At 42.5% G+C, this 16,172-nt stretch overlaps 4 protein-coding genes across 6 annotated transcripts in view; all 4 read right to left on the bottom strand.

Annotated features, from left to right (window-relative positions):
* The window catches only part of LOC123506180, a 6,900-nt gene extending 6,179 nt beyond the window's left edge, over positions 1 to 721 (bottom strand). For both annotated transcript variants that reach the window (XM_045258095.1, XM_045258096.1), the window contains exon 1: positions 644 to 721. In XM_045258095.1, the coding sequence (XP_045114030.1) occupies positions 644 to 655 (12 nt within the window). In that variant the 5' untranslated portion in view covers positions 656 to 721. The remainder of the gene's footprint in view (positions 1 to 643) is intronic.
* A 195-nt stretch (positions 722 to 916) lies between these two features.
* LOC123506179 (peptidyl-prolyl cis-trans isomerase FKBP62-like) lies at positions 917 to 1,948 on the bottom strand. The gene has a single exon (XM_045258094.1). The coding sequence runs from the start codon at positions 1,946 to 1,948 to the stop codon at positions 1,097 to 1,099; it is 852 nt and encodes a 283-aa protein (XP_045114029.1). The 3' UTR covers positions 917 to 1,096.
* LOC123506178 (retinol dehydrogenase 11-like) lies at positions 917 to 9,218 on the bottom strand. Of its 2 annotated transcripts, XM_045258093.1 has the most exons (8): positions 8,867 to 9,218; positions 7,335 to 7,507; positions 6,533 to 6,648; positions 5,659 to 5,814; positions 4,926 to 5,030; positions 4,156 to 4,386; positions 3,853 to 4,045; positions 917 to 2,569 (listed from the first exon to the last, which is right to left on the bottom strand). In XM_045258093.1, exons 2-8 carry the CDS (start codon positions 7,427 to 7,429, stop codon positions 2,428 to 2,430), a joined length of 1,038 nt encoding a protein of 345 aa, XP_045114028.1. In that variant the 5' UTR covers positions 7,430 to 7,507; positions 8,867 to 9,218; the 3' UTR covers positions 917 to 2,427. The 2 variants fall into 2 exon arrangements, with proteins under 2 accessions (XP_045114028.1, XP_045114027.1); XM_045258092.1 differs by lacking the exon at positions 8,867 to 9,218 and having other exon boundaries at positions 7,335 to 7,708.
* A 1,426-nt stretch (positions 9,219 to 10,644) lies between these two features.
* LOC123506331 (protein O-linked-mannose beta-1,2-N-acetylglucosaminyltransferase 1-like) lies at positions 10,645 to 14,491 on the bottom strand. Its single transcript, XM_045258298.1, has 4 exons — positions 14,469 to 14,491; positions 13,126 to 13,786; positions 12,782 to 13,028; positions 10,645 to 12,512 (listed from the first exon to the last, which is right to left on the bottom strand). Exons 2-4 carry the CDS (start codon positions 13,356 to 13,358, stop codon positions 10,884 to 10,886), a joined length of 2,109 nt encoding a protein of 702 aa, XP_045114233.1. The 5' UTR covers positions 13,359 to 13,786; positions 14,469 to 14,491; the 3' UTR covers positions 10,645 to 10,883.
* Between the last annotated feature and the right edge of the window lie 1,681 nt (positions 14,492 to 16,172).

The following is a 16,172-nucleotide window of genomic DNA, read 5'->3' as shown; positions in this document are numbered from 1 at the left end:
TTCTTTATTGTCTCAATCTACAGGTAATCTACCAAGTGTGCCCGAACACGATAAAAACTCCTGATCTCGTTTTACAGTTGATTTCATGTTCTGTGATCACATGCAGCGATACCGACATACCACACTGCCGCTGTACTCTCGATACAGGATAATGGCTGCCAGCATGTGATTCTTGAAATGAACAGCAGACATGCAACATATTTGGTTCCGCCAAGGACTGAAGTGCGGACCCTCAACACGAAAAGGAAATCAATCAGTCAACCACTCAACGCGTGGAGTGAGAACAGTTCGGGCGCCGCAAGTTGCTAAATCATTATACGAGTATACATGCACGCCTCGTGCACTCTGTTCCGTACCTTCACCACTTCTTCCTCTAGGTCTAGGGCCTGTCTAGGAGCTGACATCAAAGCTCTACTTATTTGAACATTTATCATCCATCATTAGAGTATGACTACCATTGTTAACATTAATTCATACTTAACAGTCTGTTATCCTTGCTGAGTTAGCACGCAAGCAAATGTTGCTTTTTACAGTATAAATTCTACACAAAATAAGACCACCAGCGCACTACCATTGTTTTTATTCTGACAACACTGTCACTTTTTTTAATTCCAGTGATCACAATATCTATTTCTGCACTTACTGTTTTATTCATATCGTGTGTGCAGCGAACAGCAGCGTGGCGGCGCGCGTCCCGACAGACTGACCACGGTCCAGATATACCTGGACCGTGAGATTGACTACGGCGCAATTACAGCGTGGGCGAGACCCGACAGAGGAGAGCGCGGGGAACCGTAGTCAAAACAAAACACTTGAGGCGACAACCACAATAATTGGCCGCCATTAATCATAAGTATACTGGTATCGAGCAGAAAATCTACAAATGCCTTCTAGTGAAGGATAATAAAATTCAAGGAGAGTTTGTCATTCCATTGTCTTAAATAATTCTGCTCTATATGTATATTCAATACAAAATCTAAATACATTTTTTTTTTTTTTTGCAATAACAATTTTCTTGTAACTAATACTCTGAGGAGTGCCGGCAGATTCTCCAGTAATGAACACTGCATCAAAAAGTTACTATAATAAAAAGTGATCAGGAAAACATCTTTTTCATTGCCACAGCATATTTATCTGTAAGGTCTTTCTGCTTCCTTTTGATCACTTCCTGTTGTCTCTTCAGAAGCTTGCTGTTGGGATCCAAAAGCAGAGCAGCCTTCAGATCCTCCACTGCCGGTTCATAATTTTGCATCTCAGTGCTGGCCACAGCTCTGCGATACAAAGCTTTCACGTTCCTTTCATCAACATTCAGCACAACTGTGGTTGCCACAACACAAAGGTTGTAATTATGGTGCTGCAAGTGAAACAGCGCAATATTGTTATAACACTGCATCTTTACTGTCATCACTTCTTGGAGAAAGTCCTTGTCCTCATCAGGTGGTATCATGCACAGCCACTTCACAGCATCACTAAACACAAAAAAAGCTAAAGTCTGCTTGTGCAACAACCCTTCCTTATAGAGGGAAACACCCATGTTTTTATATTTCATTGCTATACCTAACTTGTCAGCTGGAGTAAGTTCATAAACAGGCCTGCTATTCTCCTCAATTCTGAGGTGGGCAATGCACGTAACACTGACATCCTGCGACACATTCACCAGCTTGCCAGACAGACACACAACTACTCTTGCAATTTCATCATTTGTCATCAAGAAGAAGGCAGTCTCCAAAGCATGGTCCAGGGCACTCATGGCATCACCCAGCACATGGGACTGAAAGGCCTTGCTGCTCAGGTACTTGGAATCCAGCAGCTGTATTTCACAAGAACAACAAACTTCCTGCAGGCTGATGCCTACCCTCGCCTGTTCACGAGGGCATGGCTGGCCAGTGTGGGAATGCTGCCCAACAACCTCCACCTCCCTAAAGCCAGTAACATTAAATGTTCTCATGCCTACAAGTTACTTGTACTTTATTGTTCTCATTTTGGCACATAAAAATAATACAAACTTGAATTAATATCCATCCTTTTTACACATGGTAAAAATAGTTTCAGGAGCAGTGGAATTAATTATGGAATGCAGAATAACAGGCTCACTATCATTTACTTAAAAGCTGATGCACATTCAGTGCCTTGCCAACCATCACAAAATACACACACAACTAACAATTAGAGAGGAAAATACATTATGTGCTTACCAACTAGTACAAAAGCTTCACATCTAAAGCAATATAAATTTGCTCAAGATTAGGAACAAAGTAGACGTAATACCCAAAATACCATTATGAATAAAAATACTTCATTATATCACATTTTTTATAGAATGTTACAAAAATAATCACAATCTATAATGCTAGATTGTAACAAATATTCTAGTAGATAATTACCTAAGTATTTATTTCAGCACCATAATACCCATCAAACTTAAACTTAACTTCCATCAACACCTGTCACTACAGCAGCTTGTGGCAGGCTGCTCCGAGGCAAGCCTGTGAGGAAGACTGAGTCAGCTACCAGCCTCTTCACCAGTGATGAATCATATGGTTGCTTTTCTTCACCAACCATGAAACTACTGCAGGAAAGAAGAAAAATTTTGTACTCATACTAAAGTGAAAGTGGCCTTTCATTGCCATCACACCTCTGCTACAAGGCCTCTAAGAGCCATGAGTGCTTCATGCTGCCACTGAAAGGTTACTCTGTTTATTCTAAAAGTAGTAGTTTCCTCCTGGGAAGAACTTAAATTCAGTAAATATCTCTGCCATTTTCAAAGTTAGTAATAAACGAATTTCTATACAAAAATGCCCATTTTCTTTGCTATATTCAACCCAATCAAGTGATTCAATGATAAGCACCTTCTGTACAGGCTTTCAGCATCACACCTCAATAATGATGTAGCATTCACAACAGTTCATCGATCACCCCAATCCTGCACACCCTTCCTTACTCCACATACAATAAAATCCTCTTGCATCTAAAGTTTCTCTCTCATTGTCATCTTGCCATTCCATTCATTCCATCTAAATCCTTAAGCTTCACACTTCTCCCATTGTACCATCTTATTGTTCATGTCCAAACAACATTGCATAACTCACTCTATTCTTCACAATCAGCTTTTTTATTTCATAACAACAGTTCTCTTTAGCACTTTATCATTTCTTCCTTAATTCATTTAGAAAATATGTTAGTACACATATATGTGTCAGGCACATAATATCTCTACTGTCCTCATTACACTGAGTGATATATGGGCATCATGAATCAAAAGTAACATTAATACTAAAATCATCACTGAATGGTGTGGTGCAAGAGGTGGTCAATGAGAGAGGGATGGCACAATGAGTTACTGAAAATGATGACAACAATATTATAGTCTGTCTACTCTAAAGTAGCTTCTGGGTCTCAGTTTGAATGGTGTCCCAGGGAATGAGTGGTAGTCAGATCTTGAGGAAAACAGTGAATTATTCTTGTAATAAGAGCAATGATTTACAGAAAATAAGTATTACTCACATAAAATCAATTATGTTATCAATAAGCTACAATATGTTTTAAATCCAAGAGCTATTTTAGAGTAGACAGACTATAGTGATAAATGAATAGAAATAGTCAGGGTAGCTAAAAATCATTCTATGGTCATAATATAAAATATTTACAACTAGATAAGAACAAATTCAATATTAATTCATCACAGAGGGAGGTTTGAAGATATTTGTACCTGACTTTTGGCTAACTCTATTAACCTTTTAGGGAACTGCCAATCAAGTGGGCCTTTTTTTTTGTTATATTTTTTGTTGCTCTTGGCCTCTTCCGTTAAAAAAAGTTTTTCAAGGTAATGGCAGAAAAGCACCACATACTTACTTAATATACTGTCCACTGCGTGGATTTGGGGTGTTGAGGAAGTGTATGGTGGATTGGGCTCCTTCCTGCGCATCCCTCATGAAGATGTAGCACTGCAGTCTTACCAGCATATGCTTCAAACTCCAAGACCGCCAAGAACGGCGATAGATGGGCGTCCACACATTGCCAGGATCAGCCAGTCCAACATACACACCTGGTGATGATTACAAATGCCAGCTTTATTTGAGAACATTACTGTAGCAAGGCTATATTTAGTCTTGTATAATTTTGATATATCATTTCTTCATTATAAGCATCCAGTACCTGGAAGTGACTCAACAAGATGTTGAGAATAAAGATGCAAAGCAAGTTTTGACAAGCCATAAATCTTCACATAATCTGAGAAAGTTGTTAGAGAGCTTAATTGCCTTGGCTTGAAGGCAACCAAATCTTGTACGCTAACCAGCTTGTGTGCTTCTGATGTCACGAATACAATGCGAGGGTTTGAAGACTGTTTTAGGACACTTTGGAGGAGATTGGTGAGAAGGAACACACCTGAGAAATAAAAATTATCATCTCAATATCAATAAATTTTACAGTTCTGACTTATTAATAGTAAATTGTGAAGTACTTTATATTTACTGTGGTCTCAAAAGTGGAGTAGGTGCAGGGAAGGAAGCAGTCTCATTTTAGAGGCATAGAAGTAAACAAATTTATGCTGTCAGGCCTTGCTGTGAATGTGTGGCCAGCTGTTCTGTGCCTAAACTCCTGGGTGTAGTATGGTGGTGCACGAGACTGTCCCTTCCTGCTGTGGGTATGAAAGACGTTTGTGCATGAGTGTGTGGCGACTTGTTTGGGCCACCCCAGCCGGACTGCTGGCTAGCTATATATACAGATAGATAGACATTGTGACAGCCTATGTTCTTGTAGCAGGGTGACATCCCTCCACTAAACACCCATACCCTAAACTACAAAATATTGATTTGTAATCTTACAATGACTAAAGCTTAATTTGAATCCATTTCTTAGAGTAACTACAAAAGGGAGTAAATTATACAGCTACACTTAATGGAGAACACCCGTCAACCACCTACCAAGATAGTTGGTCTGATAGGTGATTTCAATTTGGTCTGTGGTCAGACCAGAGGGGTGGTGGAAGACAGCTGCATTGTTTACTAGAGCATTAAGTTGATTTTCACCTGAGAAAGAGAGGAAGAAAGCATGAAACACTGGTTAGAGTCATGATTAAAGCCAAAAACAACACATGAAAATGGCATCACACAGGGAAAGCTCAGTGAATACAAGCTTGAGCAGCAGACCTTTGCTTCAGAGCAGATCCATTGGCATCATCCTAAACCTTAAACTGGCAAGCCACAAGAAATGCAAGATTTACATGGCCAAAGAAAAGTGGTTGAATGTGCAGTTTTAAATACGAGTAATACTTCAATTTATATCACACTCAACCAACAACAAAGATGTGTGGCTTCAGCTTCAGCCATAGGTTGGCCTGTTCTATTAACAAATATCTAATGCTGAATTTCTGCAGGGTATGTCTGCTGGCACCATCTTGTATGTATTGTTTACCAAGCACCTCTAGCAGCTCTTAACCATTCAAAAGCTACATTTGACAACCAGCTTTCTCATTGCCTGTCAAATTTTGCTCAGTTTGACACCACCTCTCATCACCAAAAGAGAAACTAAAACATAGAATGGTTCTGTAGGTCTGTTAATTTACTATAAGGGATTTGTATAACTTGATATAAGCCTTATTTTGAAGCACAACTTTCTTTTAGTAGCTTAGGTTCAATACACTCATATGGAACTCACACTTCAGAAAAGACTTGACAAAAGCATGAATTGAACAGAAATCCTGGAGATCTAGATATAGGAAGTGGATGGCTGGGTTGCCAGTCTTCTTGTGCAGTTTAAGAACAGCGTCCTGTCCTGTCTTTATGTTGCGGCCCGCCAAATACACATGAGCCCCTGCAGAGAGAAACAGACAGTCCTTTTAACTCTTATTCAAGATTAACAATTGATCATACAACTGTTTACAAACTTTTCAATCCAAATGTTGATAAACTGTTTAGAAACCTTTTTCAATCCAAATGTTTATTAACTCTTTTCTATCAATCCAACTCTCTAATGCAAGAGTTAACCAGTACGCTCAATCATTCATCCCTTTCACTGGTAAACTCTGGAACTCCCTCCCTGCATCTGTATTTCCGAATTCCTACTACTTGTCTTCTTTTAAGAGGGAGGTATCGAGGCATTTGCTCTCCTAATTCTGGCTGCCGGTTTTGGCACTTTTTGAAGTCTTTAGAGAGCCAGCGCTCAAGTGGGCCTTTTTACTAACTTTCTTTTTTTTGCCCTTGACTGGCCTTCTTCCCTACGTAAAAGAAAAAAAAAAAATTCTCAACATACACTTGCTATTATCTCTTAAGTTTACTCTGGTATGGAATAAACAAGAGGTATTTATTTCTGAAATTTAAGGACAGTGAGAGTGGAAAATCAAACATTATTTTGTTCTGCCACTCATTACTGGAACCTGTGATTCTCAAGACTTCATGAATTGAGTGCACATTTTCTTACAAATATATAGCAATGGTAATGAAGCATATTTTTATCAAATTAACAACTACAACACAAATACATTAGCATATAAGTGTATCACACCTCAAGCTGGAGGTCACAAGGTACCCACCTTTACTCGCCAAGTCATGGGCTATGGCGAAGCCAATGCCACTGCTGGCACCTGTGACAATCACCACCTTGCCCCGGACACGATTCTGGCAGCAGCACTGCACTGGCCGATACAATCTGATGGGAGGCAAATGTGTAGATGATCTTGCTCGCAAAAGAAACAAAAGAGAAGTTGTTGTACTTTATAATACTTTATAGTGTTGCTGGTACAACAACACTATAAAGTATAATATCTTTATATATGTATATTGTATAATTAGATTGACAGATGTTTATTGACAGCAGCATCTCAATACACTGCTTTCTGAGTCATTACCTCTAAAAGTTCACAACATTTGAAGGTTCATCTCAATAACAACAAGCAAAGCATCGTGGCATAAACACACAAATATCTACATTCGAGGTGTAATTCAGATGAACTTTACATTTCCCATACAAATAAAGAGGAAAGGAAAAAATAATGAAACAATGGATATACTTTCAAAATACTGCATTAGTCTTCGTGAAGTGTATCTATACAATAAATATTATTTCTTGTTCTACTTCAAAGTTTTGTAGATGCAGAATCAAGAGTAAACCATGGAATGATATTAACTATTTACACACTATGTACACAAAACTTACCCATAATATAAAGATAAACTTACCCATAACATAAATATAAGTCATGAACTAACAAACTATAGTTGAAATGAGGTAAAAAAAATCAATAACAATGGCCCAAACAAGGCCATGATACAAAATTTTAAATTCATTTAAGTTTTCAATAAAGTTTAGGACTCAAGACACTTGTGTACACTCACTTCAGCCTTCGCTTGAGAAGTAGAATGGCAGCATCTGCTACAATGCGCAATGCAGATGCAAGGTAAGTCAAAACAACCGTAATCATCTTCCACATTAGAATGTCCTCAGTAATGTGAAAAGCCACTGATCAAATACTAGCATATCACTTGCTGATTTTCTACTGTGTAAATCACTACATGGAAAGAAGATATGTTAGTATTCTCATATAATGGAGGTGTTATCACTCCTACAGAGTCTATACTACAGGTCAGAAGATCCATCCACCAAAGAACATCAGTCCAATACTAAATCCCCAATATACTGACTCCTCTTCCCCAACTATCACCACAAACCAGGCACTGGAAGCACACCCAAACTCAAATCACTCATAGATCCATGCAGTCACTCACATTCATCCGCTAGCCATCCATCCTTCTCGGCCACACTGACGACAGGATCCACTGAGCCAGACCAGTGTGAGCACCACCCATCCCCACTCAACAATCAGAAGACATTGACTGATTCCATAAAAAGATATCATTCCAGGATGCTATATTTTACCTGACATACTAAAAGACACAACAGAAGGTCAAACAACACACAAAGATACACATGCACAATGAAAACCTGGAGAAAAAGGCCAATCTTTGCCGAAACATTCCTAAAGGGAATGTCTTGGGAATTTTAGAACTCCCACTCCAACTCAGTCCAGCTGCATCAAAATATTAATAAATCAATGAATAAGTATATATAAATAAAATCACATAAAACTACCTCATTGAAATCAACTCCCAATAGAGTGTTTACCAAGGTTAATTTCTCTCCACACATTTGTGACAATCTACTACCAAATACTAAAACTGGCCAAGCAATTCTGCTGTGACTGATTCTCAAGAGCAGTCACAAGAGGAGATATCTTTACCAACTCCAACCAACTATGGCACTGACTGCAGGCAAAACTCCACAACACCTATGCTCCAACTGCACACCCTTAGTTCACACACTTCTACCATAAGTAGTCATAGGATATCTGTCCAGAATTATAACTGTTTCACACTGACAGATGAAACATTCTTTATTTCTATTAGGTTTCAGTGAGGATGATGTCTTCATCATAACAGTGGTGTCACAATTAAATGAAGAACTACACTATCCATTATGGAACAGTGACAAATGTGACCAGTGGCAAAACCTGGACCTGACAGGCTGGAAGAACAAGCCTGAACTGTCTAGGCCAAAAGGCTCCTCCCAGCCTATCTTGCACTGGCTGTTTCCACTTCCTATCACACCATTAAACATGCTGATATTCACAGCCAAGCAGGAGAGGCAGTTCAGGCCTGCCAAGGGCCTGACATGGCTGGAAGCCATGCAGGCCTACAAGCTCCACAGGGTCTCCAGGGTTAAAATTTGGGTTAGATTACATTGTGAACTGATTTTATAGCATAGCTTTTCTTTCACTCAGAAATGTCAAGTTTTGGCTTGTGAGTACCTTAAATAAAGATAAATAATGTTTCCAGCAATAATAGTAAGAACAGAATCTACCAGATACAACCTGAAGATTTGCTCAATGCTATAGCAGATTACACATCAGTCCTCCATTATCTTGCAGTCAGTGTTTCATCTAATACTACAGCCAGGGAAGAGTGTGGCGGTGAAGGTGACCAGCCTAGCTGTGTGTTGTATGAAAAGTTCCTTCATTCAGTCGGTGTGGTAACACAGCACTACACTGCTGGTTATCATGATAAACAATATAAAGATAATCTTATCAAAACAGACTTGTCAATAACTATCAAACCAATAAAACATTTGCAAATGTATAACATTTAAGTAAAAACTCATCTACAAAAATTTCCTGCAACACAATAATGTAAAATAATGCTTTAGTAGGTAAATGAAAGCAGCAGCAACAGCAGTAGCAGCAGCAGCAGCAGGAGTGCTGTGGCCAATGTCAAGGACCTTGTGGCTGTCATGGGTGCAAGTTACTGATACCTTTAGCACCTGTGTCGGTGTACCTGTCACGCATGGACTGCATGTACAGGCCTACAGGCACAGGGCATGGTGCATCACACATGTGCAAACAGGTGTCAGGGTAAACAAAAACAAAGCAAAAAAGGCAGTTAAATAACGTCTTGGCAACCTAACCGTGAAACATTTCCTGTCTGGTCCTCCGTGACTCATCTCACGACACACGCATAAATTAACACACTATTATGGTCGTCTGATTAGCCCCACACAAGCCACAAGCAGCAGTGACGGGCAGGCTGTGGCAGGGTTAGCAACAGGCAAGGCACCACGCCTATCACCACCTAGGCCCCTTTTATCATTTTCTTACAGCCTCCTCCACCTCACACACCTCCACACATACTGCGCCGCTCACGTCTCCTCTCCTTCCCTGGCGCTACGTGAAGCAGGAGTGCCAGATGCTGACAACAGGGACACAAATATCACGCCGCATCGGCACCCCCGTCTTCCTCCTCTTCTTGTGACCGCTTGGCTTGACACCGCGAATGCGTACCTCCTCGGCTACTTCAGCTGTCTCTTGGCTATCTACGCCGGAATTTTACGCTTTTCCAGCTTATCAGTGATATTTTAGTATATTTGATTGTTTGTTCAGTTTCTTTCCTCTCTTCAAAGTTTGTCCCAGTGTAGCACAGGTTCCTTCATCCTTCTCCACTGTCACTACTTGGTACGTGCTCCTGCGCCGGGACGATGATTTACATAAAAATACATGAACATTTCGAGTTTTTTTTTTATGGTGTTTTTTTTACTGAAAGTATATAATTTAAAAATCAGAAATACCTCATACAAAGAAAATTGCTACTCGGCCATAAGCTTTTGTTATTTAAGTGCTAAATGTATGCTAAGATTAATAATCATACTTTGTACCTCTTACGGTTCCATCAGTAGCCTTCCTGGTAGTTTCTTTAATGTAATAGCTTTCAAGGTTTCTTCTATATCTTCCTTATACCTTCTCTCACGAGTTCTTTCTGATCGTCTAAAGTTCTGTTGCAATTTGCATTCTTAGGTACACTGTTCATTGTTCCCCTTCCTTGACCTCTGAGTTTTATATCATCTCTTACTGCTATCAGAAGTTGTGAGTATGTTTTCAAGATAACTCGTCAAGCTTCTCCAGCCTTTGTTTTCTCTTTCCCTGCGTGGCATACCTACATGTATTTCCCGCTGGCGCTTGGTCCTCAGCCGAGCCGTAACACAAAATGTAGTAAACAAACATGGTGACGTAACCACTCAGCCGGAAAGCAGCGGGAATATGAGTCACCAAAAATAGCTATATCAGTAAAACTCTAAATAAGAGACAAAGTCAAAAGAAAATAAGTTTAGTTTCATGTATTTGCAGAGGGATGACAGGACTCCATGTGAGGATATGACAATGATACAGTGAGGAGTTGTAACGTAACACTATAGTAATGGAATATGACAGAATGGTTGTCAAACAAAGGATGAACCGCAATTATCGATGAACCATTATTGATGCACTTGAAGATAGAACAAAAAGAACCAAGTAAAGCTATGGAATAAACCAGGACACTGCAGCCAGAGGGTGCATTCCCTCACGCCCCGGACAACATCGCAATGAGGGAATCAGAGGTTGCGTGTTCATTCATTATTGTTACATTGCTCATGCCACGAGAAGCATAATTACCAATCTGCGCAAACTCCTCCTCTGTGAGTGCATCGACATCCCACAGCGGGACAGCCGCGGGCCGCAAGTGACAGTACTGGGAGTAAGGGCAGCCCACCAGATACACTGTTGAATTCCATGTGAATCGTGCAATCGTAACGCCACGATGGTGACCTTGCTCTGATAACCACCACAGGCCCAGACATTTGGCCGTGTTGCCGTACTGGTATGGCTCAGGCATGTTATTGCAGCACTCAGCCTTGTCCAGCTTGTAATATAACACATAGGAGAGAGAGGAGGGCGGGAAGGGAAGGAAGGAAGAGTGGCAAGGGTTGCCTTGAAGCACCTTAGCAGTGGTAATGTTGTGAGCAAGGTCCGTTCTCCACATGTCCAGCTGAAGACGATGGACGTTGTGTAGCGTCACCGGGGCCTCTCGCACCAGAGGCATGAACAGGGGGCCTGCCTCCTTCAGATAAGAGTTCGTGTTCACACCCATCCCGAAGTGGCGTGTGCGGCTCACCTCCGGGTATATACATTCCCGGCCCTTCTGTACATTCATGTACAACCAAAAGTCATACAGAAGCGTGTTTTGGCCGCTGGTCTCCCACACCGACAAAGCTTCCCTCACGAAGTCTAACGTAATACCATAACCCCATTCGACCTGAACAGACCCACGAAAGACACGAGTGTTGTCGTGGGCCAGACCGAGAAATCCTTCCGCTGCATGTCCGTTGACGCAACATAAGGTTGGATCCGCCTTCAGGAGAGGAAGCGTTTGGCTCATGAAGGAAAAGAAGTCTGAAGAGAACTCCACATCCTCGTCAAGAACGATGGCATAACTAGCGTCAGGATATCTGTCAGCAAGAAGTTGAAACACGTCTCTGTAGAACAGGAAAAGCTTCGAGTTGGTACCAGCCTCCACCGGCAGCGTCACGTGGGGCACGTTGAGTAGAAGCAGGAGTTGTGATGCGGACTGCAGCGCGTCGCCCAGCACTACTAGAAGGTTCCGCGGCTCTATGCCATCGGCAGTCAAGACGGTGGTGAGGGTATGGTACAGGTACTGGTGTCTGGTGCCCGCAGTCACCACTACCGGCACCCCTGCTAGCGCTGCCTGTCGCGTCACTCTGGACGTGGGAGGCGGAGGCAGAGGGTCAGGGCTGTGCTCGTCACACAGGCCTCCCATCACTCCGCGGTGGGAGCAGTACTGCCAACGGATTTCCTCCAGAGTAGCGTTGCTAACAGGGTACATGTGCGGAGCAGGCAGCAGTATGTCTGACAGCGGCAAGTGAAGGTGGGAGCGGTGAGTGCCGTGAGAGGCGGTGATGGCGGTCTCGGAGATGGTGCGTCCACCCTTAACGAAGACCCATGTCCAGCAGGCTTGGGGTGGCAGGTGAGGAGCGAGGAGGGAGCCGAGGCGTGCCAGGAGGTGAGCGGCTTGGCGTAGCCCCACCAGGCCGTCCACCGAGACAGCCATGACGACCACGCGACCAGGAGCCACACGCTGCAGGTGCCACTCCAGGTCTGCAAAGTGAGCCCAGTACTGCCACAGCGGGAACACCTGCACACAGACGCACGTTTAGGGCGGGTCGATTTGTAAGTACTACCTGCACACAAGTAAGATGAACTATGACACAGGGGATCGTATTATTACTGCAAGGACAACAAGAGCTACTGCCAATACTACTACTACTACTATCACTACTACTACTACTACTACTACTACTACAACCATCACTACTACTACTACTACTACTACTACTACTACTACTACTACTACTACTACTACTACCACCACTACCACCACCTCTTCCTCATTATGTACTATACTTTCTGAAAGATGACGGAGCCATCCCGCTGGTTGAGGACAGTAAAGCTGACACCGCGTTCAACAGGCAGTGGAGACGATGAGATCTGTTTCCTGGAGTGAAGAACAGCGGCGACCTTCCCATTCCTCTTATTTTTCCCACTTGAGATCACACTCTGGGTGGCCGGGGAGCGCATGCTACACGAGGAACACCGCCCCACTTCAAGGCTCCATCCCTCACCGCCAGACGACACGATGACCTCTGCAAGTCTGGCGGCAAATACAGAATAGGCAAGAAGCACCAATCTAGTACTGTTACACGTTTATTTATATATACAACGTGGGTGTATATTTCAATGTGACTCACCTCTCATTAGTGATGCGAGCAGAGGAATGACTAGACAACTCTGAAGGCGGCAGCAGCAGCAACGGAGGAGCGGACAACAGCAGCACCACGACAGACACCAACAGTAGTAGTAGTAGTAATAATAATAATGCAACAGCTATCACCAGGAGATGTCGCTTACTCTGCTGCCATCGCCACCGTTCATCCCCCGCTTTGACTGTGCGGACTGAGTGTGTGCTGTATGACATTCGCATCTTTATCTTAACCTGGGGGACCTAATATTTCACACCATTTTTGTCTGTGAGGCGGCAACCACTCGCCATGGTACGTATATGAATGCTTATTTTCACAGAGGAAATACGTTCAGTTCCCTGTTGAGTTGTGAGCAGGGAGAGCTTGTGGTGGCTCATACCAAGCAATTATCACTACTACCCGCTGCCCGTCCCTTGCCACGCGGTGACCAGGAAAACAGCTTGAAAAATTGCATATCGCCAGGAGGAAAGGAAACTGTTCACTTCTTCCTCCTTGACTGTATAATCGCATGTTTTCCTGGTTTACTCAGTATGTTCCTGCAGTGTACAAGAGGCGCGTCACGTCACAACTAGCCAGGAGTGAAACGTGCGCCTGCAGCTGCCACAAGGAAATACTGACTGCCTTTATTAGAGTTTGAATTGATGATATACTGAAATACAGTTCAATCAAAGTACGTTTTACACTGGGTAGTAATAAAAAATAGTCGTTCATAAAATGACTCACGATCACCGCACAAGGAGTAACGAGAGTGGAAACTGCACCTGAAAAATGCCACGGCCCGCTGATCTCTGACAGCGGACCATTATGGCGTGATATATCTTGAGTTCGAGAATGTTTGTGGTCTGCATGAAGCGTCCCTTGACTTAAATCCCTTTATCTTTACTTCATCATGTCATAACAGGCGTGTGGGATCATCAGAGCGAGGCGGCGAACAAGTATCTCAATTGAATAGAAAAAAAAAAAGTACTGATGTAGTTCTTATATTCTAGTATAGCACCAGTACGCTAAGATGCTAAGAGGACAATATTCTCTTTTTAGCATTCACTTTCCACATAAAAGTCAGTCAAGTGACTAGTCCATCCCTTACAAAGACGCAGAGACTGTCGTTACATAACAATTGAATTGGCGAGGCGGGTTAAGTAGCGGAGGCGCCTGTTTGGCGTATATTCGTAACACGTCTAGCTCACGACACGGCGCATTTCACAACCACTTGTCGCTCATCACTGTTTCGGCTCACATGATCAGCGCATCTCCAAAAGAATGCAGTTGTACTTCGAAGGAATCCACAATATTTTCAGAGAAGATCCAAAGAGGAGTAAGACTGCATGTACCCAAACACCGAAGCACAACTTCTGCAATCCATGAGAAAGAATGTAAATATAGTCCTGCCTCAGTTTACAACATGACGCAACACACGTAAATGAATAGGAAAAAAAGTTGACATATCGTGGTCAAGGACACTGCGTAGTATAAAGACGCTGCCTTTCTTTGAGCTGCGTAGGAGGAAACACGTGACAGCTGCGGTACGCGATGTTATGAGATTTAGTTAGACAGGATAATTTTTTTCTTTTTTTTACCGATAATGTGAAACACATGCACTGTTATTGTGTCTTTGAGATAAAGCTGTTATGTGTGTGTGTGTGTGTGTGTGTGTGTGTGTGTGTGTGTGTGTGTGTGTGTGTGTGTGTGTGAGTTGGTTAGTTGGTTGGTTGGTGTAAGCAGAATCGCAAATGATAAATAACATGCTGCACCACTTTCATTATGTACACGTAAGGAAAGTACACACACACACATACACACACACACCCAGAGTACCTTAATGCACCATATGGTCAAAACAGACAAAAACAGAGTAGCTAATATACGACAGCGCTTAACACAAATTTTACTACTTCCGCCAGCGTGCGGTGTGAAATCTCTCGCGTACACATGCAACATCCATCTCCAGGTGATGCTGTAGCTGCCGTCAAGTGAAGCATGGAGAGCACCATTGGGCTCATCAAGGTAAAGAGAGTACATTTACCTTGGGACCCATGAAAGGAGCCACGACTCCCGAAGAGGAGGAGGTTAAAATGATAACTTAGACTCAATTGTGAAAAGAATGAGAGGTGATAATGTATTACTCCTTGGAAAACTAAATTAAAACAATGAAAAAGGTAAGAGTTAAAGGGAAGATGTTAAGGAGAGAGAGAGAGAGAGAGAGAGAGAGAGAGAGAGAGAGAGAGAGAGAGAGAGAGAGAGAGAACATGATAAAGCAAGTAAATTAACTCTCTCTCAACAAACATTACCTCAGCGGGAGTCTAACGCCGCTACATAACTCTTGGCCACCACCACGAAACTAATAGAATTTCGTAAAGGTGGGAGTGGTGGGCGGTAACCGGAGGCTGCCATACGTAATACACACAACCGCAACAACCAACAATATGATCGGAACACAGCAACGCACATCTGTCACTTGGCTACGGCAGTATCCTTGGCTTCCTGCTACATGATCCGGGCCTCTCTTATTCCCTCCTTCGTGCTCGAGACGCGGTGACGACGTAAGTCAATTCATGGACTGCAGATGATTGTGTTTGTATGCTTTGAGTTAGGTTTACATGAGGGAGCCTTGTATCATTAATGAGCAGCGGGAGGAGGAGGAGGAGGAGAGGAAGAGGGAGGAGTGGAAGGATGTGATGATAATAATGATGATGATGATGAAGATGATGATGATGATGATGATGATGAGGGTGATGGTGATGAGTTTGATGGAGGAGGAAGAGAAGAAGAAGAAGAAGAAGAAGAAGAAGAAGAACGAATATAAGAAAAAACGAACAGGAAAGGACGAAGAATAAAAGAGCATCAACAACAAAGCAACAGCAACAACAGCAGCAGCAACAACGACAACAGCAGTTACTACAATAATAACAACAACGACAACAACAACAACAACAACAACAACAACAACAACAACAACAACAACAGAAGCAGCAGCAGCAGCAGCAGCAGCAACAGTGAGGTCCCTCTCCGGTCTCTCTTGTAAAAGTCTTCCGTGG

The sequence above is a fragment of the Portunus trituberculatus genome, chromosome 19, assembly GCF_017591435.1.
Source record: "Portunus trituberculatus isolate SZX2019 chromosome 19, ASM1759143v1, whole genome shotgun sequence".
Lineage (NCBI taxonomy): Eukaryota > Metazoa > Arthropoda > Malacostraca > Decapoda > Portunidae > Portunus > Portunus trituberculatus.
The sequence above is the reverse complement of the archived record's forward strand: the minus strand, read 5'-3'. Positions and strand labels throughout refer to the sequence as shown.